Source organism: Canis lupus, chromosome 32 (genome assembly GCF_048164855.1).
Source record: "Canis lupus baileyi chromosome 32, mCanLup2.hap1, whole genome shotgun sequence".
Lineage (NCBI taxonomy): Eukaryota > Metazoa > Chordata > Mammalia > Carnivora > Canidae > Canis > Canis lupus.
This window is the reverse complement of record NC_132869.1, coordinates 40,672,272-40,695,310: the sequence shown is the minus strand read 5'-3', so window position 1 is coordinate 40,695,310 and position 23,039 is coordinate 40,672,272. Positions and strand designations below refer to the sequence as shown.

General features: G+C 45.9%; 1 protein-coding gene and 1 pseudogene across 13 annotated transcripts in view; one reads left to right on the top strand and one right to left on the bottom strand.

Moving 5' to 3' along the window:
• Positions 1–23,039, bottom strand: part of PML (PML nuclear body scaffold) — a 45,773-nt gene that overhangs the window by 20,784 nt on the left and 1,950 nt on the right. For all 13 annotated transcript variants that reach the window (XR_012022934.1, XM_072809563.1, XM_072809564.1 and 10 more), the window contains exons 2-3: positions 22,020–22,486; positions 689–1,269 (exon numbers count right to left, since the gene is read on the bottom strand). Coding sequence is in view for 12 of the 13 variants with exons in the window: in XM_072809563.1 (XP_072665664.1) it covers positions 689–1,269; positions 22,020–22,486 (1,048 nt within the window). In the remaining variant the exon portion in view is untranslated. The remainder of the gene's footprint in view (positions 1–688; positions 1,270–22,019; positions 22,487–23,039) is intronic.
• On the top strand, positions 3,829–4,161 carry LOC140622851 (large ribosomal subunit protein eL33-like; annotated as a pseudogene).

The following is a 23,039-nucleotide window of genomic DNA, read 5'->3' as shown; positions in this document are numbered from 1 at the left end:
CCAACCACTCAACAACCAACCAACCATCCAAATTTTTGGGGGTAAATATCCATCCAAGGGGACAACCTGGGTGGCTCAGTGATTTAGCACCGGCTTTGGCCCAGGGCGTGTTCCTGGAGACCCAGGATCGAGTCCCACGTCGGGCTCCCTGCATGGAGCCTGCTTCTCTCTCTGCCCGTGTCTCTGCCTCTCTCTCTCTCTATGTCTCTCATGAATAAACAAATAAAATATATTTTTTAAATAAAATATTTTTTAAAAAAATCCATCCAAGGGAGCGGGTTTTCTCCGCTCCCTTCTGCTCTAACTTCACCGCTGACTGCTCTGTTGCTAGATACCGGGCTGAAGAGGAACTTCCTGGAGTGCTTCTCTCTCCGGGGCTGAACTGATACTGGGTCTGGTTCTCAGCTTTGTATTTTGACTTCTCTGAGGATCGCCACATCACAGCTCATCCTAAAGGGTCTTGCAAATTGGTAAAACGTGACCCCCTTGGGAGGCCGCAGACCCACCCCAGGGCCTCCCCTCCTCCTTACCCTGTGCTCTAGAATCTACCATGCGAGCAAACCCGAGACTTCACGTGTCAAAAGCCACAGTTTCCGCTTCTGCCACCTGCAAATGGTCCTTTCCGGCCCCTTCCCCCCACCCAGGGAGCAACAGTGATGCAAAAGGATGCAAAGGGGCGGGCGCTCACCTGTGCCCCGGGTGATGCAGGAGACGAGCTCCTGCAGGCGCACTTTGAATTCCTCGAAGCCGTCGGTGCGCACGGCCGTGTGCAGGTCGTGGGGCTCCTCCTGGCGCAGGCGGTGGAGCGCGTCGCGCAGGAAGCCGTGCATGTCCAGCACCTCCTGGTCCGAGGCGTAGAGCTTCATCCTGCGCACCAGCGCGCTCCCCGTGCGGATGCGCTGCAGCACGGCCTCCAGGCGGCCCATGCGGCCCGCCAGCTCCTCGTAGCAGCGCTGGTACCGCGCCGTGACCCCCGCGAGCAGCTCCTGCTCCCGCGCCAGCACGTGCTCCACCAGCTGGCGCACCCGTGCGTGGATCAGCGCCTCGGTGTCGGCGCGCGCGCGGCCCAGCTGGCTGACGGCCGAGTGCATCTGCGCGTGCGCCGCCCCGAAGGCGCCGTCCTGCTCCTGCAGCACCCGGGCCATGGTGTCCAGCTCCTCCTGGCGCTGCTGGATCTCCGCGCTGATGTCGCACTTGAGCTCGCCGTGGCTGCTGTCCAGGAGCGCGCACGAGCAGCACAGCGGCTTGGAGCAGCCTCGGCAGTAGATGCTGCGGACACACGAGGCCGGCGCGGTTGAGGGCTCTCCTGCGCCCCCCCCCGCCCCCCAGCTCTCCTAGGGAGACTCCCCTTCGAGGGTGACCTCGAATCGTGGCATGTTCCCCGGTTCCGTCTGTGGCCAGCGCGATGGTGTCCAAACCACCAATAAAGCATTAGCACAGGGAAAGGTACTGAGGTTCCAACCGCTGGCCTCCACCCAGCCTCCACCCAGCCTCCAGCTAGCCTCCACCCAGCCTCCAGCTAGCCTCCACCCAGCCTCCACCCAGCCTCCAGCTAGCCTCCACCCAGCCTCCACCCAGCCTCCCCCTAGCCTCCACCCAGCCTCCAGCTAGCCTCCACCCAGCCTCCAGCTAGCCTCCACACACACAGGGGATCAGTGCTTCACACACTTCTGAACTTCCTTTCCCTTCCTGCGAGCAACCAGATGAGCGTCCGGATGCCTCCTTCCAGCCCTCTGTCTGCTTTAAACCACTTTGCACAGATAGCCAGGCTATGCAGCTGCTCGAAAGGATCTTAAGGAGCTGAGGCGACGCATCCCGTGTAATCCTCACTAGAGTTTCAGAGGCGAGGAGAGCTACCGTTACCCTCATTTCACAGGTGAAGAAACAGAGGCCCTCAGAGGTTAAATAATTGCCCCAAGTATCTACAACAATTCTAGTAGGTTGATACTTGGTTTACAAGAAGGATCATGCTACAAATGAGATCATGAGTCATGACTCTGTAACTTCCTCCTCTAATTTAACTTTTGCTTAGGACAACATTCCTGGAGGTCTGATGAGTATGGGTCTAACGTATTCTCTTTAAAAGCTCCCTGAAAGGGGATCCCTGGGTGGCTCAGTGGTTCAGTGCCTGCCTTTGGCCCAGGGCGTGATCCTGGAGTCCCGGGATCCAGTCCCGCGTTGGGCTCCCAGCATGGGGCCTGCTTCCCCCTCTGCCTGTGTCTGCCTCTCTCTCTCTCATGGTCTATCATGAATAAATAAATAAAATATTAAAAAAAAAAAGCTCCCTTAAATTCCATGTGTACCACAACTGATCCAGTCAGTCTCCCGTTATGGACAATCCAGTGATTTCCTATTTGTACTCCCCCCGCCCCTTAATGCCAATATGGACAATGTTAGGCCGCTTTATGTGGCCTAACGCGTCTTCTGTTCTATGAAATAGGTTACAAATGATAGGAGTGCTAAATCAAACCGTATGCATGCTTTTAGTTATTTAATATATTTTAGCTAGCAGACACTTCTATGGCATTATTATAAACACTTGAGGAATATCAACCCTTTTAATCCTCCTAACAGTCCTACAGAGTAGGAATTATTATATCTTCATTTTTTTAAAAAAGATTTTATTATTTTACTCATGAGAGACACAGAGAGAGGCAGAGACACAGGTAGAGGGAGAAGCAGGCTCCATGCAGGGAGCCCGACGCGGGACTCGATCCTGGGTCTCCAGGATCACACCCTGGGCTGAAGGCAGCGCTAAACCGTTGAACTACCTGGGCTGCCCTTATATCTTCATTTTATTTTATTTTATTTTATTTTATTTTATTTTTTTAAATTTTTATTTATTTATAATAGTCACACACACAGAGAGAGAGAGAGAGAGAGGCAGAGACACAGGCAGAGGGAGAAGCAGGCTCCATGCACCGGGAGCCCAACGTGGGATTCGATCCCGGGTCTTCAGGATCACGCCCTGGGCCAAAGGCAGGCGCCAAACCGCTGCGCCACCCAGGGATCCCTATATCCTCATTTTAATGATGGGGAACCTGAACAAGAGGTACAATGACTTGTCCAAGGTGACACAATTAGTGAGTGATAGACTCTAGAGACAAACTGTAGTAGGCAGAAAATGTACTAATAATCCCCAGAACCTGTGTATGTTACCTTATATGATGGCAAGGACTTAGTACATGTGATTAAGTTAAGGATCCGGGATGGGAAGATTATCTTGGATTATCTGGGTGGACCCAGTATAATCACGAGGGTCCTTATAAGGAAAATAGAGGGGGAAGCAGGCAGGCGTGAGGAAGAAGATTTGATCATGGAAGCAGAGGTCTCATGATGCTATCCTGCTGGCTTTGAAGATGGACCGGGGTCATGAACCAAGGCAGCCCCTAGAAGTTGGAAAAGGCAAGAAGACAGATTCTCCCCAAGAGCCTCCAGAAGGAACACGGCCCTACTGACACCTTGATTTTATCTCAGTGAAACCCGTTTCAGGCTTCTGACCTCCAGAGGTACATAATAATAACAACTTTGTGATATTTCGCTATACCTTTCTCTTCCTACCATCTTGGGGCCTGTGGAGGCTTTTTTTTCCTTTTTTTTTAAAGATCTTATTTATTTATTCATGAGAGATACACAGAGAGAGGCAGAGGGAGATACACAATGTAGGCAGAGAGAGAAGCAGGCTCCTCGCAGGGAGCCTGATGTGGGACTCGATCCCAGCACCAGGACCATGCCCTGAGCCAAAGGCAAACGCTCAACTGCTGAGCCACCCAGCCGTCCCAGGGCCTGTGGACGCTTGCTGGGAACAGGACTCTTAGAATGACAAGTATGTCCACAGGGCTGTGGTGCTAGGCCGTGTTTGCTGGCTATACGTGGGGTTTCCAGAACCAGAGGGAGCACACAGATCTTCTTAAAATTGAAGGTGTTTATGCGTGAGATGAAACTGAATTCCATCCAGGCAAGAGCTATGCTTACGTGAACAAAGCAAAGAACAACAGGGTGACTCCCGGTGGCAAAACAAACCAAACCAGAGTAGTCTGGGGAGAAGCAATTCATGCTTGTGGAAGCAGTGGCATGGTTCATGCCAAATTCCCAAGCAACCTTCCTGCTAAAGCCATTGGTCATAGAATTCATGTGATGCTGTACCCCTCAAGAATTTAAACTTACAAGTAAATACATAAAGGTGTAGAAAAGAAAATCAATTTGTAATGTTTTAAGCTCCCAAATTTGCAGTAATTTGTTACAGCAGCCATAGGAAACTACCATAAAACCCCAGGCAGTCTGGCTCAAGTCCATGGTCTCAAACACTCCAATGCTGCCTCTTCCAACACTCCCAGGAAAATACTGTTAGTCATTTCCCCAGAAATATTGCTGTAATTTGTTCTCACTAGCAACGATAGCCCACCTGAGGCCAGGAGAAAGGATCTTAGCTGGAGCCACTTTGGCCTCCGTTACTGAGATCAATTTGTCTTGGAACTGCTAGCAGAGACCCTGCTGGCCAACCTGACTTCAAAATTGTGGCACCAGGCACAGGGCCTCAGCTTCGCCAGCTCTCAACCTCCCCACACCCCCCGAGAAGGGAAGGCCTTAGAGCTTAAACCTCTTGATCAAACACAGGAGGACTTATTCCAGGCCAGCATAGGTTTCCTGGAGAGCCCAGAGTATGAGGGAATCATGGAGGCTGCCACTAGGTCAAGGGCCTTCAGCTCCTTCCAGCCTCGGGAAATATGATGTAAGTGACAGAGACCCAGCAGCAAGAGGCAGGGCCAGTGACTGATGTCAGTGGCAGCTGAAGCAGAGAAAAGAGCTGGACAAATGCAGATCTGACCTCGGCCCAGCGCCCTGGGCAAATACCTAACCTCCTTGCACCTCAGTGTTCTTATCTGTAAAACAGGGATAATCCCCAACTCACATGGGAGTGGAGTAGAGGATCAAATGAGAGAAGTCCTACATAAATGTTCTCAACAAAGACTGTGATTATTGTAATTGACTGAAATATTCCTACTCAACCAATGATACGAGTAACGAGAAATGCTGAGCAATTATGAAGAGAACTAGTAATTCTGCAGAGGGCAGCTTGGCACCAGCCATCAAAATCACAAATGTTTTTATCCTCTGACCCAGCAATCTCTCTTACAGGTATCTGTTCTATAGCTCTATCTCTACGTCTTTGAAACAACATCTGTACAATGTCACGCAGTATGTAAGAGCAAAAAATAGAAACAATGCTAGGCAATATGTTTTATAAATTAGGATACAGCCTTACAGTGAAATCCTATGCAGCTTTAAGAAACCACAGAAGCTCTTTATATGGAAAAATCTCCATGGCAAAATGAGGATGATAATAGGAATGATAGAAAGATTAAATGAGTTAATATATGTATATATATATATATATATACATACATACATAAAAGGTTAGAGTAGTGACTAGCATACAATGATGTTCAATATTTGTACTATTATAATGTATATTTTATTTTATATTTTTTAAAAAAGATTTTATTTACTTATTTGAGAGAGAGTGAGCAAGAGAGAGAGGACAAGTAGGGGGTAGAGGGAGAGGGAGAAGCCGACTCCCCATTGAGCTGGAGCCTGATGCAGGGCTTGATCCTGGGACCATGGGATCATGACCTGAGCCAAGGCAGATGCTTCTCTGACTGAGCCATCCAGGCCCCCCTATAATGTATATTTTATTTTATTTTTTTTTAAGATTTTATTTATTTATTCATAGAGACAGAGAGAGAGAGAGGCAGAGACACAGGCAGAGGGAGAAGCAGGCTCCATGCAGGGAGCCCGATGTGGGACTCGATCCAGGGTCTCCAGAATCACGCCCTGGGCTGCAGGCGGCGCTAAACCGCTGTGCCACCGGGGCTGCCCTATAATGTATATTTTAAATTAAAAAAATCAATAAGATGCTACCTATTGTGTAAGAATGAAGTAAGATGGAGTTAGGAACAGATGGGGCTAGGCAGGGCAAGATAAGAGAAAGGCCCAGAGTCAGGCTCCCATAAATCCCAAGGACACTGAGAGGCCCCAGAGTCAGGCTCCTACCCATCCCAAGGAAACAGAGATAATGCAGCAAAAACAGAAAAAATAAAAAATAAAAATAAAATAAACCTGGCTCCGTAACTCCAAAATGTTAGGGAGTATCTTCCTTTGGTGGTTAGATGGACAGACCAGACCCCGAGACAGCCATATATCAATCACTCAAGACAGCACAAAGAAATCTCAAGGCTGTGGGCTGCCTGGTTAGGTTCTCAATAAAAGGCCAGCCAGAAAGCCTTCAGCGGCAACCCTGTCGGGACCCCCCTCACTTCTGAGATCTTTCTCTGTATCTTGGCTTAATAATCTTCTATCACTTTACTCACTCTCTGTCCACGACATTCATTCTTCGACTCTGTGAGACAAGAACCTAGCTCTTCCATATGAAGACTATATTCAGGGGCCCCTGGGTGGCTCAGTGGGTGAGCATCTGCCTTTGGCTCAGGTCATGATCCTGGGGTCCTGGGATTGAATCCTGCAGTGGGCTCCCCGCAGAGAGCCTGCTTCTCCCTCTGCTTATGTCTCTGCCTCTCTCTGTCTCTCATGAATAATTTTTTTTAAAAAAGACTATACTCATATTTGGTTGTATCTACATAAAGACATTTTAGAAGGACACACAAGTTGATAAAAGTGGTTCTGGGTGGGGCAGGGCAGAGGTGGAATGAGACATTTCACTGTTAAGTCCTTTAAATGGTTTTTATATTTGGGGTGCCTGGCTGGCTCAGTCAGTTGAACATGAGACTCTTGATCTCGGGGTTCTGAGTTCAAGCCCCACACTGGGGGTAGAGCGTACATTTAAAAACAACTGTTCTAATGAAATCTTTTGACTGCTTTCATGTTTGAACCTTGTGAATGGATGCCTATTTTCTAAATGAGAGAAGAGAACACAAGTCAATGTGGGCAACCACATAGTGCATAGAAATAGAGAACTAAAGCTTGCTGTCACTTTCCCTGCTTTGGACCCTGGGAAGGGCTGAGTCTGAACTCAGCCTCCCTTCCTTAGGAGGAATGTTCCAGAGCTACCTTGGTGGCTCAGCAGTTGAGCATCTGCCTCCAGCTCAGGGTGTGATCTGGGCCAGGGATCGAGTCCCACATCAGGCTCCCTGCTGGGAGCCTGCTTCTCCCTGTACACCTAGGGTAGCCTGGCTGGCGGTAGAGCAAGACTTTCTGGGTTGACCCCAGTCTCTGCTAGGGCCTTACTCTGAAGCCCCATCTCCCCTAAATGGGTCCTCCTAGGGCAAGTGGCCACTGCTCCCCCACTGGACAGAGCAGACAATTGGCAGCAGGTTTCCGTGAGGTGGTTGGCCTGCATCAGACTCCCTGGGTCTGAAAGCTCCCAGCCTTCTGATAAGACCGAGGTGCAGACCATAAATTGGAGTGGCTCATCAACGGGCTGCCCCCCGGGACCAGGACTTCCTTGGCCTAAGATTCCTTCACCCTCATTCAAGGGACCCTCACTGAGCAGCACCTGTGTGCTTGGCACTTTGCGGAAGGCAAGGTGAGGTGGGCACATGCCCACAAGGAGCTCCATGACAAAAACCAGAACTTAGACACAGACATAGAAAATAGCTCTGAAGCAAAATGACAGTAATTTGCTCCTGGATTACTCAAAAGAATGAACTAAAACAGCATAGAATTAATAAGAAGTTGCTCCAGAAAGTGGCTGGAATATTACAGAATTAAGAGTCGAAAATCACTTAATTCTAGCCTAGCAATTCAGATGAAAAGAGATATGGAAAAAAATTTCGATGCTCTCATTCACAAACAGCAATTTGCAAATGCTTAAAAAACAAACCCAAACAAACTGTAGACGTAATTCTAGCAAAAAGTATACATATGGAAAAAAAAGACAAAACTACTGAGAAAAATCTAAAAAACAGGAAGATGTACCCAGGTCCCAATGAAGGAGGCTAAATATTAATGATTATCAATTCTTCTCAAGTTAGTATAAAGGGTTAAGGGAATTTTAATCAAATCACAGATGAGATTTTGAAACTGTACTGACTGATTCTACATTTCACAGGATGGAATAAACAGATCAAATAGTTAAGAAATTTTGGGGAAGCCAGTGTCAGGAAGGGGAATTTTCTCTGCCAAGATAACATAGGACAGAATGTCCATTAAGAGAGTACATGTGGGGGCACCTGGGTGGCTCGGTTTGTTAAGCGTCTGGCTGTTGGTTTTGGCTCAGGTCATGATCTCAGGGTCATGGGATCGAGCCCCATGTCGGGCTCCGCACTGGGCGTGAAGTCTGCTTAATATTCTCGCCCTCTCCCTCTACCCCTTCCCCAAAGCACATGCTGTCTGTCTGTCTCTCTCTCAAATAAATAAATAAATAAATAAATAAATAAATAAATAAATCTTAAAAAAAAAAAAAAAAGAAGAGTATGTGTGGAGCTAGTCTCAGAGTAATGAGAAAGATGAGCAGAACAGACTAGATAGTCCTGAAATAGGCCCTGGCATCTATAATAATGTGACATTTTATGGAATACAGAAAGCATCCCACACTAATGGACATTAAACAATTCCATTCAGCAACTGGAATCAAGAAAACTGGCTACCCAGGGGCAAAAAAGCAAGTTAGAGCTTGCTTCATATATCACACTTCAACACATTTGTGATGGGTCACAGAATTAAAGATGAACCCTAATGATATGATATGCTAGTTGACTGTTTACTTATGATGGTAAAGACCTTATAACCTCTGAAGAAATGGAAGAAATCATACAATCGACGGATGCGACTACCTAAAAATTCAAAACTACGTATTTTCTGGAAAGGCATTCACAACTGTCTATCATGAGAAAAGCAAGTTACAGAATGCCACACACTGTTCGTTTTGGTTTAGATGATTATAGAGATCCCAAGAGGGAGAGAAAACAGTCTACATTGATGGGAGTTAGTCACTTCTTTCTCTTTCTCCCTCCCTCCCCCTTTTCATCTATTTAGATCTTCCAAAAATTTCCATAATCACTTCAAAGTAAAGGAGTTTGGGCTTTAAATAGAAGGCAATGGAGACCTCAAAAAACATTCCATCTGGGAATTACAAAACTCTTCCTCTTCTTCCCTGAGATGGGTTGTTTCGCTTATCCATTTATGACTGTTCAGTGAACTATGTTGTTAATATTTTTTTCATTTTTTAAAGATTTTTAAAAATTTATTTATTAATGAGAGAGAGAGACAGAGACAGAGACACAGGCAGAGGGAGAAGCAGGCTCCATGCAGGGAGCCCAACGTGGGACTCGATCCCGGGTCTCCAGGATCAGGCCCTGGGCTGAAGGCGGCGCTAAACGCTGAGCCACCGGGGCTGCCCTTTTTTTCATTTTTTAAAAGATTTTTAAATTTATTTATTGATGAGAGAGAGGCAGAGGCATAGGCAGAGGGAGAAGCAGGCTCCCTGTGGGGAGCTCAACGTGGGACTCGATCCCAGGACTCCAGGATCACGCCTTTAGCCAAAGGCCGACACTCAACCACTGAGCCATCCAGGTGCCCATGTTGTTAATATTTTAATAAAAGCCTCACATTGGTGGCAGCAGAGGCGACTAGTGACCCCGTGTGAACAAAGCTGCTCTCAGGGATCCATGTGCATCATCTTCCTTAAGTTCGATCCTCGTCCTGTTTCCAGAAATGCATACAGGCTCGTCCTGGGGCCAACAGGGATGAATTTTACCACAGACCGTCCAGGTTAGCTGACCTCTGGGGGACAAGGAGGTCCTCAGTGGGCCTGACATGGAGGAAGGCAAGGAAGGGGGCGCGTGGCTGGGCCTCAGCACGCGGACCCACTGGCCGCGCTCACCGACCACCTGCAGCCAAGCGAGAGCGGGGCGCCCGGGCCGAGGTGAGCTGGCGGCCCACCTTCGGACCACAGACGCGGCCAGCCTGTCCTGCCCGGAGAGGGCACCCGCGGAGGGCCACCTGCACAGCGGCTTTAACCTCCCCGCCGGCCTGAGCACAGACAAGGCAGCTGTCCTCGGCTACTACGGAAACGGGGGTGGGGAGCCCCCGCGGGTGATCCTGGCACCAGGGGCCTTTGCAGCAAGCAGGGCACTGCGGGAGACGCCAGGGGAGCCGTGCTCTGGGAGCAGCTCCTCCTGGGACATCCCCATTGCCCGCTCCCGACCGAACGTGCTCAAGGATGGCGAGGTCTGAGTGGGCAGATCTGCTGGGGCCAGCAGAGCACCCTCCTCCTTCTCTAGCCCTGGGACACTGAGGCAGGCGGCTGTGCTGCCCTGGGAGGCTCAAGGTGACTGGGCCCCCCCACTCGGCCAGCGGGGACCCGATGGACACAATATTCTTCGCTCCTCCTCTCCTAACTGCTCCCCTCCTGGACCAGTACACTTGGAAACTCAAAAATAATGAAATGAAATGAAATGAAATGAAATGAAATGAAATGAAATGAAATGAAAGCCTCAACAGGTCTCCTGGGGTCTCGGTGTCCCCATCCGAAAGCTGTCTATGTCTACATTGCTCTGCCAGAGGCTACGTGACAGCAGGAAGGGTAGAGGACAGCTTTGGGCCTGAATCTGGTCCCTTTTCATTTCTAGCTACAAGGACTTGAGCAGGGATCTCTGGGTGGCACAGCGGTTTAGCGCCTGCCTTTGGCCCAGTGCGTGATCCTAGAGACCAGGGATCAAGTCCCACATCGGGCTCCCTGCATGGAGCCTGCTTCTCCCTCTGCCTGGGTCTCTGCCTCTCTCTCTCTCTCTGTCTATCATGAATAAATAAATAAAATCTTAAAAAAAAAAAAAAAAAAGGACTTGAGCAAATGACTTTCTTAGAGTCTTTACTTCCCTGTCTATAAAATGGGGATAAATAACGATGCCTCTCATAGACCGTTGCAAGGACAAAGGGGGGCTGGTCTATGTGAAGTCAGCTGCACAGAGCCAGCTCCACAGTGGACATTCTGGAACCATGTAAGGGGAGGCATTAACTACACATGTACATATGGCAGGGCAAGCCCTCCTTGGGGTGGGCAAAGCCCTCAATCTCAAACAGTAGGAAACATCACATTGAGCATGGTCTCCAGGCTGCCCTCCTTCCTACTGCAGCCAGGCCACATCTCCTGCTGGGACCAGGACGGCATACCTACCACTTCCGCTGTTCTAGGGAACAGGGTAGCTTGGAAATGCAGGAAGCGAAAATCCTATGAAAGTGGGACCTGCGCAGGAGAGCTGGTCCTAGAGCAGGACTCCGGGGCAGGGCCCGGCTTGCCTGAATGGCAACTGCAAAACTCTCTCCTCTAGCACCTTCACCTCCACAAGAATGTTAGGGAGCTTTCACTTTGGCGGAGCAGAAGAAGGAGCAGCCTCCCTTGGAAACTCAAATTATTAACTATAGGGCAAGTAAAAGGGATCCGTCAGTCATTTCCACAGGAGTATGAATGCATTTAATCAGGACTGGTTTCCTGAAGTCTGCGGAGGGGACAGAGTTGAGGAGAGATTTCTGAAGCCAGGAGTGGAGCTGGGTAAGTACAGAGGCTGGGACACTGAGAGTAAAAGCACTATTCCAGTTGACCTCCCCTCTTCCACCCATTCTTTGGTTGAGAAGGTGGTGACAAAGGTGGGGGAACCCGAGGGCTCAGGGAGGAAGATACTAGAAAAGAAGCAGCAAGGAAAAGTGAGAGGAGAAAGCCTTGTCTGTCTCACATGGCCATCTTATGCCGACCCCACACCCAAGAATGACAAAGAGGAAGTTTGTGCTTTCCCTCCCCACTCTTTTCTCTACAGTCCCTGCTCCCAAGTCAGAGGACCATACCCCTGGTGGACAGTGTTCTCTCAGCCACACCACTGCCCTATATATGGCAGTTAATGGCACTACCATTGAAAGGCCAGGCAAGCCAGAGACCAAGGGGAATGCCAGATACACCCCCCACCACCACTTCAACAACTCCTCTTTAATTCTTGTTGATTCCTTTCATTTACCCAAAAAAGATTTATGAAGTACCAACTATGTGCAGGTGTGGTGCTAGGATGTAAAAGTGCTCAAGGTGGAATCCTGGTTCTTATATTTGTCTCATCAGTTCCCATTGCAATAACCTTTGTTCTTGCCTCAGTAATGACTTATCTCCTTTGGTGCTGTCCCCTAAGACCTCCCTGCCTCTGGTCTCTCCAATCAACCCTTCCCAGTGGCCACCAACATGATATTTCTAAAATGCAATGACCATCATGCGCTGAGATGACTACAACGATGCCCCTCAGAAGTACAGTTGAAAAGGCATCAACTGCAAGACAATTTTTAAATCATCACATAAGTCATATGTTAATAAGAGAGTCAATTTTTGGAACAATGATAGATAACTTAGGGGAATTCACTGAGTTTTATAAAAATGCACTACAGTTATACAGTATTGAATACCAGTGTACATTGATAAAATAGGAACTTAGGTGCCAGGAAATGTTGCAAGACACCAGGACAAGGTTTATCACATAGGTAAGTATAGTGATTGTCAAATTATTTAAGTCCAATCTAGGGACACCTGGGTGGCTCAGCAGTTGAGCATCTGCCTTCAGCTCAGAATGAAATCTCGAAGTTCCTGGATTGAGTCCCATATCAGGCTCCCTGCATGGAGCCTGCTTCTCCCTCTGCCTGTGTCTCTGCCTCTTTCTCTCTCTCTCTCTCTCTCTGTCTCTCATGAATAAATAAGTAAAATCTTAAAAAAAAAAAAAAAAGTCTAATCTAATTTGGGGTGCCTGTGGGGCTCTGTCGGTTGGGCATCTAATCTTGGTTTTGGCTCAGGCCATGGTCTCAGGGTAGCAAGATCGAGCCCTGCCATTGGGCTCCACACTCAGCAGGGAGTCTTCTTCTCTCTCCCTCCCCCTCCATGTGCACATGCTCTCTCCTGCTGTCTCTCTCTCTCTCTAAAATAAATAAATATATCTTTAAATCGATCTAATTTCAGTAAAGGAGATGGCAAAAGAGACAGAAATAGCTAAAACAATCAATTAAAGCCATGAATGAGAAAACGTTATTTGATGATTAGGTTAACAATAACTTAACACTGTATTAATTATGTGACATATGGTATAAAGAGGCAGCTCTTCTACTTAGCCATACTAATCTTGAAATACTTCTCCAAATTTCAGCTTTGGCAGAACAAATACAAACTGTAAAAGATGCCAAAGCAGGAATTTGTTACAAAATTCAACAGCTAAGGTTAATCATTAAATGTTAATAGAATCTCGTAAAGTAGAAAACTGGCAGTAACTCCTTATATGTGACAAACAATTCTGATAGTCTCAAGTACGTTTATCACAATGTGTATAAAATGATTTTATGTAACTCAATGTATACTGTGGTTCTGAACTTCATTACTCATTCAACGGTCATCAAATAAATCAGTTGCCCCCAACTGAAATAATACTATTAAGATTATGAGTTAGAAAAACCTGGAAACAAAAAATTAAAGCTTGTAATACTAACAGTGATAGAGGAAAATGAGAAGGAAAAGAAAGGGGGGAAGCCTGGGTGGCTCAGTGGTTTAGTGCCGCCTTTGGCCCAGGTTGTGATCCTGGGGACCTGGGATGGATTTCCACGTTGAGCTCCATGCATGGAGCCTGCTTCTTCCTCTGCCTGTGTCTCTGCCTCTCTCTCTTTCTCTTTGTCTCTCATGAATAAATAAATAAAATCTTAAAAAAAAAAGAAAAGGAAGAGGGAAAAAGAGGAAGAGGAAAAAAATTTCACTGAAATAATGTAAATAATAAGTAATAAGAATTTTTATTTTTATTATTTTATTTTCTAAGATTTTATTTATTAATTTATTTGACATAGAGGGAGAGAGAGAATGCATGAGCAAGGGGAGGAGCAGAGGGGGAGTGAGAAAGAATCCCCAAGTAGATTCCATGCTGATTCAGAGTGCTAAATGGGGCTCAATCTCACCAAACTGAGGTCATGACCTAAACTGAAACAGAGTCAAATGTATAACAAACTGAGCCACCCAGGTACTCTGAAATAAAAGGAATTTTTAGATTGAAGAAGCCTGCCAGGTTCTAGAATAATCTGATACAAAATGCTCAACATGAAGACACTTTGGTTAAATTAATAAACTTCAAGAATGAAAATGTCTTTAAGTCTCAAGACAGAAAAAGCAAATACATTTGGCCTCAGGACTCTCCTCATGAGCATTTGATGCTGAAAGACAATGTATCAAAGTCTATAGAATTCTACAGGCAACAGTATGACCCAGGTACATTATACCCAGCTAAGATATCATTCAACAGCAACTGATAGACATTTTCAATGCCAAGAGAGCCTGGGAATTGAGACAACTTATTGACAACATCCATCCAATTAAGAGGTGGATCAAAATAAAGAATTTGCAAGAAGGAATGCTAGAGTACAAGGCCCAGGGTCATGCATGAGAGCCATCTTAACATAGAACTAAGATAGGTAGATGAGAATGGGCCATGGTGCTCTTTTCCAGCAGAGACCCTATCACAATTGTCTAAAAATGGAACTGTTTCATTAAAAGCAAACTACAATGACTCTAACCTCTTAATGTATTAGCAATTTTTTTTTTTTTTGCTTACTCTTAAATATTTTAGGAAGCTTTTTTTTTTAAAGAATATATTTATTTATTCATGAGAAACACTGACAAAGAGGCAGAGATGTAGGCAGAGGGAGAGGCAGACTTTCTGCGCGGAACCCAACATGGGACTTGATCCCAGGACCCCAGGATCACAACCCGAGCCAAAGGCAGACACTCAACCACTGAGCCACCCAGGTGCCCTATTTTAGAAAACATTTTAAGATGAAGAAATATTTCTTTGAAGTTTAGTAAGTCCAATCTTACTTCAGTATCTTTTTCTTCTGTTAAAGTCAAGGAAAATTAAATTTATTATTGCTTAAATAGCATGCTTCTTTTTAATAATCCACTTCTGAGGGGGAAAACACTGAGTTCTGAACAAGCAACTTGCAGAATCCCTTTTTTGCAATTCAGCCTGGTTGTTAATTGAGGACTGTCTGAATGTAGAGGCCAGCAGTGCCAGGAGAGGCTTTGCAGTCAGGAAATCCTGCACCCATTTGGGCCTTGGCTCAGACAAGATCTTCTATTTGGGTTAGCTCCCATTAATGCACTGGCCTCTTGCCTCACTTATACAATGGGAACAATCCTCTGCTCCTCAATCATCTTTCAAGAAGGTGTGAGAATTAAGGAAACAACCCAAGAAAAAGAGCTCAAAGAAGGAAAATACTGTTATATTAATAAGGGGGATCCTCCTACCAGAAGAGCCCATTCTCTGCCTATATAGGAAGAGGGAAAGCTTCCTGTTGGAAAGGGACTGCCCAGGTTCCAAGGGGTTGGGGAGCTTCACTTGAGGCTGGCTTCAAACCTGTCCCCTGCACAGACAGGTATCTGATCCAATCAGAAACACACTCAAACTAGGCTTAGAATTTGGGAAGAGATTCTTACTCTCTCCCACTGGATTTGAGGATGACGGGGTCTAACAAGGGCCTCTGGAGCTGCTGTAATCATTTGGCAAGCAACAGGGAGAAATCCTTCTGTGAATAGAGCTTGGAGGAAAGCCACATCACAAGAAATACGGGGAAAATAGGTCCTGGTGACACAATCTGAATATCTAATCAAGTAGGGTCAGAAGCCAGCCACAACCCTATTCACTCCTCACATCGGCCATTCATTCATTTTTGCTTATGCCTCTAACTAAACATTTGTTACTAATTTACACATTTGTTTCAGTTGTAACTTATACAGACAAGATTCTTTGAGGCATAGCTCCCATGTCCCTTCATCCACACATTCAACCAAATCTACCTTCCAGCTCTACCCCCCCACCCCACCTGCCACCATGAAAGGAAAAGCAGTTGCTCTTGGCTATGAAAACAAGTCCCCTGGGTGAGTTCATAGGAAAAAAAATGGGTGATTTGACTGTGCCTGAACTCCTGGGAGCAGCCTTCACCCCGTTCGTGCGGTGCTCCTGGGCCAGCTTTCAATCCCAGTACAATCCCCAGGAAGGTGCAACTTACACAGCTATGGTGCAAACTCTCAGGAGGCACTTGCTTGGTTCAGGAGGTCAGGGGGGCTCCCCAGAGTTGGCACCTAAGGTATCTGGCCTTCCTCCTCCAAGCCTTGACCTTACAAGGGCCCTGACAGGATGTCTTTTCCATATCCTTCTCAGCTAGACGCCCTTCGCTTCCTTGCCACCAGCTCTGCCACTGCATGCTGGCCACCTCTGCTCTGAATCTTTCCCCTGGGCTGTCCAGCCTGCTTCTCCTTGACCCGTTGTGAATTATCCAAACTTCAAGTCTCAGGAACCCTCTCCCCAATTTATGATCTCATCACACCTTTCAAACTGGATCAATAGGTCTTTTGTTTTTTCCACTCAACTAATCCAAACACTTTCTGGCTATAAGCTTTGATGGCCCTGGATTAATTCCCCCACCCCATCTGGCCATGCTTTGGGATCTGAGACCCAGATGTGGGTGCTCTCCTAGACCTATATTACTCTTGGGTGGAAGACACTCCCCATCCCTCCCAAATACACACAATGGAGAGGCTGGCAGCCACCTGGACCTCCCTCCAGGTCAGGTAGGCCCTGGGAGTGTGAGATTTGGGCATTTTCCCCAGCCTTCCATCTCCACATTCTTGTAGGCCTCACCCCCACCTGGACCATGGCCTCAGTCTCCTAATGGGGCTCCTTTTTCCCTGGTGCTGATTCTTTGTTTCAGTCTTTGCTAGATACACATAAACCCAACACTATGGTGGTCAATCTCTTCAAATTCTTTGTGGAATGGGGTGAAATGCAAAGAAGCATGCAGCCAAAGAAACAAACACTCACCTCCCATCTCCCAAACGTACCGCTTTACAGAACCACAGCGCAGAGAGAGAATCTAATCCTCCCACCCTCTGCCTTAACACCCATCAGTGGTTTTGAACAGAGCCCCCGCTAGGATCCCCTTCAGAGTACGTTCTATAAGCCATTCCCCTGGTAAAACAAGAGTAAACTGAGTGAAAAAGGAGCAAGCTGAGAACATTCTATGTTCCAGAAATGATAGGCTAGAGTCCTATCACCAGGCTCCCCCATGTCTGACTCCAGCTCCCCCTTCCAGCGCCTGCCTTCAGGCATACCCTTTACTTTGCAATTCCTGAAATGCAACGGACTCACTAGTGCCTCTGCCTTTGTACCTGCTGCCCCCACACCATTTCTTCTTTCTTACACATCAGGCTAAACGTGACACCCTCTTGGAGGCTACCTTCCCCAGCCAATGTCTTTTCTAAGATGACTCACTTTTGTGCCTGTGCTCCTCTCCTTTCTGCCCTTAACAACGGACTGAGCACACACGCAGCCCTGTGCCAAGCAGGGATACTAACTAGCAAGGGAAAGTGTAAGATAGAGGACAGTGCGAAATTATTCAACCTCAGGGTGAGCAGGTTTCCTGTTGGCCTTACAGCCTTGGTGGTTAGTTGTAGATCTGGTTTTTCTACCACACTATGACCTCACAGAGCACCACAACTGTATCTGTCTGTATTTACACTCTAGTCCCCTAGCAGATGGCCTAACACATAGGAGGAACTAAGCTGAAAAAAATGTACTCCGTGGAGGTGGTGATATCAGCCCCAAGGCAGACACTGCCAGGCTGAGTTCTAAGTTCAAAGCCACCTCTGGTGCTGCTCCCCAACCTGGGTCTGAAATCAACTCAGCCTGAATGGATGGAGTGGTCTCTCATGAATAAATAAATAAATAAAATCTTAAGAAAAGAAAAGAAAGAAAAGAAAAGAAAGAAAAAAGAAAAAAGAAAAAAGAAAAGAAAAAGAAAAAGAAAAAGAAAAAGAAAAAGAAAAAGAAAAAGAAAAAGAAAAAGAAAAAGAAAAGAAAAGAAAAGAAAAGGGGGCTGGGGATCCCTGGGTGGCTCAGCGGTTTGGTGCCTGCCTTTGGTCCAGGGTGTGATCCTGGAGTCCCAGGATTGAGTCCCACATCGGGCTCCAAGCATGGAGTCTGCTTCTCCCTCTGCCTGTGTCTCTGCCTTTCTCTCTCTCTCAGTCCTTTCGCACTGTCCTCTCTCTCTCATAAATAAATAAATAAAATATTTAAAAAAGAAAAAAGAAAAAAGAAAGGGGGGGCAGCCCGGGTGGCTTAGCGGTTCAGTGCCACCTTCAGCCCAGGGCGTGATCCTGGAGACCTGGGATCGAGTCCCGCATTGGGCTCCCCGCAGGGAGCCTGCTTCTCCCTCTGCCTGTGTCTCGGCCTCTCTCTCTCTCTCTCTCTGTGTCTCTTATGAATACACATAAATACAAATACAAATAAATAAATCTTTAAAAAAAGAAAGAAGAAAGGGGAGAGCATTAAAGGTATAAAGGAGATTTTTAAATTATGAAAGAACTCAGGACAAACTGGAAAATTTTCCAGAAAATCTGACTCAAGATCCCTAACAAACCAATACCAGGGAGAAAATCTACTCTTGGGATTCCTGAATGGCTCAGCAGTTGAGCGCCTGCCTTCAGCTCAGGGTGTGATCCTGGAGTCCAGGGATCGAGTCCTGCATCAGGCTTCCTGTGTGGAGCCTGCTTCTCCCTCAGCCTCTGTCTCTGCCTCTCTCTGTGTGTCTCTCATAAATAAATAAATAAAATCTTAAAAAAAAAAAGAAAATCTACTCTTCAAAAAAAAAGCACCAGTTCCAGGTAATTTTTCAAGAAACTTCTATAAGCTCAAACTACGTATGTTCTTTAGTTGTTCTAGAGCAGAGCAGAGAAATTATAGGACTAGGATTTTAACATTGACTTAGTACATAATACGTGCCAGGCATTGTGCTAAGCAAATCCCAGGATCACGTCCCACACCAGGCTCCCTGCAGGGAGCCTGCTTCTCTCTCTGCCTGTGTCTCTGCCTCTCTCTCTCTGTGTGTCTCTCATGAATAAATAACTAAAATCTTTGAAAAAAAAAAGCTTACAAATTCACTGATGGAGATCAGTATAAAATGGGTCAAAAACCTTGAAAGAAATCATACATACTCATAAAAATTGATCACATTTGTAAATACAGATAATAGCCTAAGTAAAATAGCATTGAATGAAATCCAGCTATGAATTAAAATAATAGTGTATCATGACCAAATAGCATTTTTCCTCCTGGGAATTAAAAAAAAAAAAAAGGCTCAACATAAAGAAACACATTGCTATATAATTCACCACAGTGAAAGGTATAAGGACACCTTCATAGAATCCCAAAGAACACCCATTCCTGAGTTAAAAATAAAACAAAATAGTAAAACAAAAAACTCTTAGTAAGCTAGAAGTGGGAGGCAACTTTCTAAATGTGATTTTGTAAAGTTACCTAAGGAAAGCAATAATAAATAGCATCATATATAAGAAAAAAACTCTCTCATGAAAGCTAGGAATAAGATGAAGTTTCTTTTTAAGTTTTTTTTTAAAGTTGCCTTTCTAACCACTTCCTTTCACCATTCAATATTGCTCTGATGGTTTTAGCTATGAGAAACAACAAAACAAAGCTACAAGGAGGTAATACATGTAAATTTTGGAGACAATAAAGTTTTTATTACTTGTGGATGACATGAATTGTTTACCTAGGAATTCAGAAGAATCAATTGGAAAAGCTTACAAAAATAAAAGAGTTCAAATGGCTAATATAATACATAAATTAGGGGGATTAAAGGATGTTAATGATCACCAGCTAGAAATAATAATGGAAAAGATTTTATTCACAGGCTCATTAAATATTATATATATATATATATATATTTTTTTTTTTTTTAATTCATGAGAGACAGAAAGAGAGAGGCAGAGACACAGGCAGAGGGAGAAGTAGACTCCATGCAGGGAGCCTGATGTGGGACTCGATCCCAGGTCTCTAGGATCACACCCTGGGCTGAAGGCGGCGCTAAACCGCTGAGCCACCTGGGTTGCCCAAATATTATAAATTTAACTACAACTTAAAAGTTCAAGAGGTATGTCCATAAAAGTATAAAGAAAGATATAACCAGAGATGAGGCCAACTCTCCCCAGATTTAATACAATTTCATTCAAAATCCCAGTGAATATATAAGTTCTGAAACGGCATCAACTGTAAAAACATAAGAAAAGCAAAATTTGGGACGCCTGGGTGGCTCAGCAGTTGAGCATCTGCCTTTGGCCCAGGGCGTGATCCTGGAGTCCTGGGATCAAGTCCCGTGTCAGGCTCCCTGCATGGACCCTGCTTCTCCCTCTGCCTGTGTCTCTGCCTCTCTCTGTGTGTCTCTCATGAATAAATAAATAAAATCTTAAAAAAAAAAAAAGTAAAATTGCTTCTGAAGAAGAATGGGAATTTGCCCTATCAAACATGAAGCTACTAGATTCCCTAGGACAGTAAGGATTAACGGAGAAATAGATCATCAGCACAGAACAGATCTTTACAAACATACCCATGACTGCTTGAGCATTTAGTATAGGGCATGTGAGATGAAGGCAAGAGTGGATTATTCAATAAAAGTTGTTGAGAGAACCAACATTCCAGTTGGGAGAGAAAAGCAAAGTGAGGAATCCTACTTTATGCCATGCAGAAAAATTGATTCCTTATGAATTAAAGATTCAATTATAAACATAAAACCATGGGATTATTAACACAGGATATAAGAAAATATTTTTAACGTTGGCATGGGAAGAAAATCTTTCCCAGTATGATCAAAGCAGGACACCATACAGGAAGACTGATGAACTGGATTCTATAAAACAAAAAACTTAAAACACAATCCCACGTAGGAAATGACATGGCAAAAGTCAACAGGAGAAAACGTTTGCACCGTCACTGGCTCTTGAAATTAAGGATTGCATGGAGCCTGCTTCTCTCTCTGTGTGTGTCTCTCAAGAATAAATAAGTGAAATCTTTAAAAAAAAAAAATTAGGAACTAATTTCTTGAAGAAAAAAACAAACAGGCAAAGGACCTAAATAGGCAATTCACAAATGAAGAAATAACAATAGGCAATAAATTTATAAAAAGCCACTAAATCTGAATCTTAACAAACAAGGAAATCCGAATTCTAATGTCCTTCTGTTGGAGGAATCTGCTGGAAACAGAAACTAATTCTGGTAGTAGAAGTCCAAGCCAGAAGCAAGCCACACTCAGGTTTAGGAAGAATGCAGTTCTGAGTGTGTTCCCAATGGGCAAAGAATACTTTTGCTATGCAGATCCCCAATGAGCACACCTAGGAATCTTACAGAAGCAATCTATTGGGAGCAGGAATAGTTCACATAGGTAGGTATGTTACCTCTTTGGCTAAAAGGGGGAAAATTAGAATTTGTAGGGCTATCTACCCCTATCTGTGGATAATTCACAAAGAAACTCTGGAGGCATTCCAAACTGGTAACATTGGTTAACTGTGGGGCGGGGGGGAGAAGTAGGAATTAAGCAGATGGGGACAGAGTGGAGTGGAGACTTTGCCCCCTTTATAAATTTCATAATTTTTTTTAACCATACACATGTATTATGAAAAATATTGGATGAAAATCCCGTGCTGTTTAATAAAAATAATTTTAACTGGATTCAATTGGATTTTTTTCCTACAGACATTCTGAGACAGCATCGTGTTATGGTTTTGACTTTCAGACAGAAACTACCTGCATCTCCTCTGGAATCTATCCATGACCCACACTCCATGGACGGTGACGTACAAAATCCCACTGTAAAACTTTCTAAAGGGCAGTTTGGTAACATGTATCGAATTTTCATACCCCTTCTCCTAGCAATGGCATTTCCAAAATATACCCTGAAAAAATTATTGGGTAAGCGTGTAAAGATGGTTCTGCAGCACTATCTACTACAGGGGGAGGCTGTTACCGATCATTATCCATTTGCATGGGATAATATACACTGCGGTCATGGCCACAGATGCTGCTGGTCCCTGGACCACATTTTGAGTTGCAAAGGCCCAGAAGCCCCTTATCCCCCGGTGCCCGTTATGTGACTCTCTGCTCCCTGCACCTTCTACCTGGCTCTGGGATGTGCCACCCCACCAGGACCAGCAGGCTCACCTCGTCAGCATAGGGGTGCGGTGGTTGGGGTTGGAGCAGAAGATGCTGTTGGACTTTCGAGTGCTGTCTAGGAACTCACACACCGACTGGCTACGGAGCTCTGCCAGGGGCCGAGCCTCGTGCTTGAGGAACCACTGGTGTGCCTCGAAGCACTTGGCACAGAGGAGCTGCTCGCACTCAAAACACCAGAAGTCCGCAGGTTCTTTGCATCGGGTGCAAACAGCTTGCGCGTCCACGATCTGCCTGTAAACCGACAGGCGCCGCTGCAGGCTCTCGAAGAAGACGTTGTCCAGGGCCGGCGAGCCAGCACCTAGAGGCCCGGGCACCTGGCAGATGGAGCAGCGCAGGCCCGATGCCTCCAGGCATCCCGAGCAGAGCGTGTGCAGACACGGCAGCAGCTTGGGGCACTTGGCTTCGGCCTGGCAGCTCTGGCAGCACAGGAACTGGAACTCCTCCTCCAGGGCTTGCTGGGGGACCAGAGAGGTGGGGTGAGGCCTGAAATCCCGGAGCCCCCCCCCAGATCCTCTGCAGGGAGCACGGCACTACGAGGCCCGGACACCCAAGGATGGGAGCATAAATCCCTACCTTCAAGGGACTCGCTCTAGAAAGGAGATACGTGAAGCGTATCTCATGTAAATCATAAACAGTGCTTAATATGGTTTGGTGGAGGGGCACCTGGGGGCTCAGGGCGTGATCCTGGGGTCCTGGGATCGAGTCCCGTATTGGGCTCCCTGCATGGAGCCTGCTTCTCCCTCTGCCTATGTCTCTGCCTCTCTCTGTGTGTGTCTCTCATGAATAAATAAATAAAATCTTTAAAAATATATATGGTTTGGTGGCTCCTGAAGAAGTTAAACACAGGAGTACTATATAACCCAGCAATTTCATTCCTAGATAGATTTCCCAAAATAACTGAAGACGAGTAGCTGAACAGATACTTTACACCCATGTCCAAAGCACCATCATGCACAGGCTCCAAAAGGTAGAAATAACCCAAGTGTCCATCAACAAATGAACAGATAA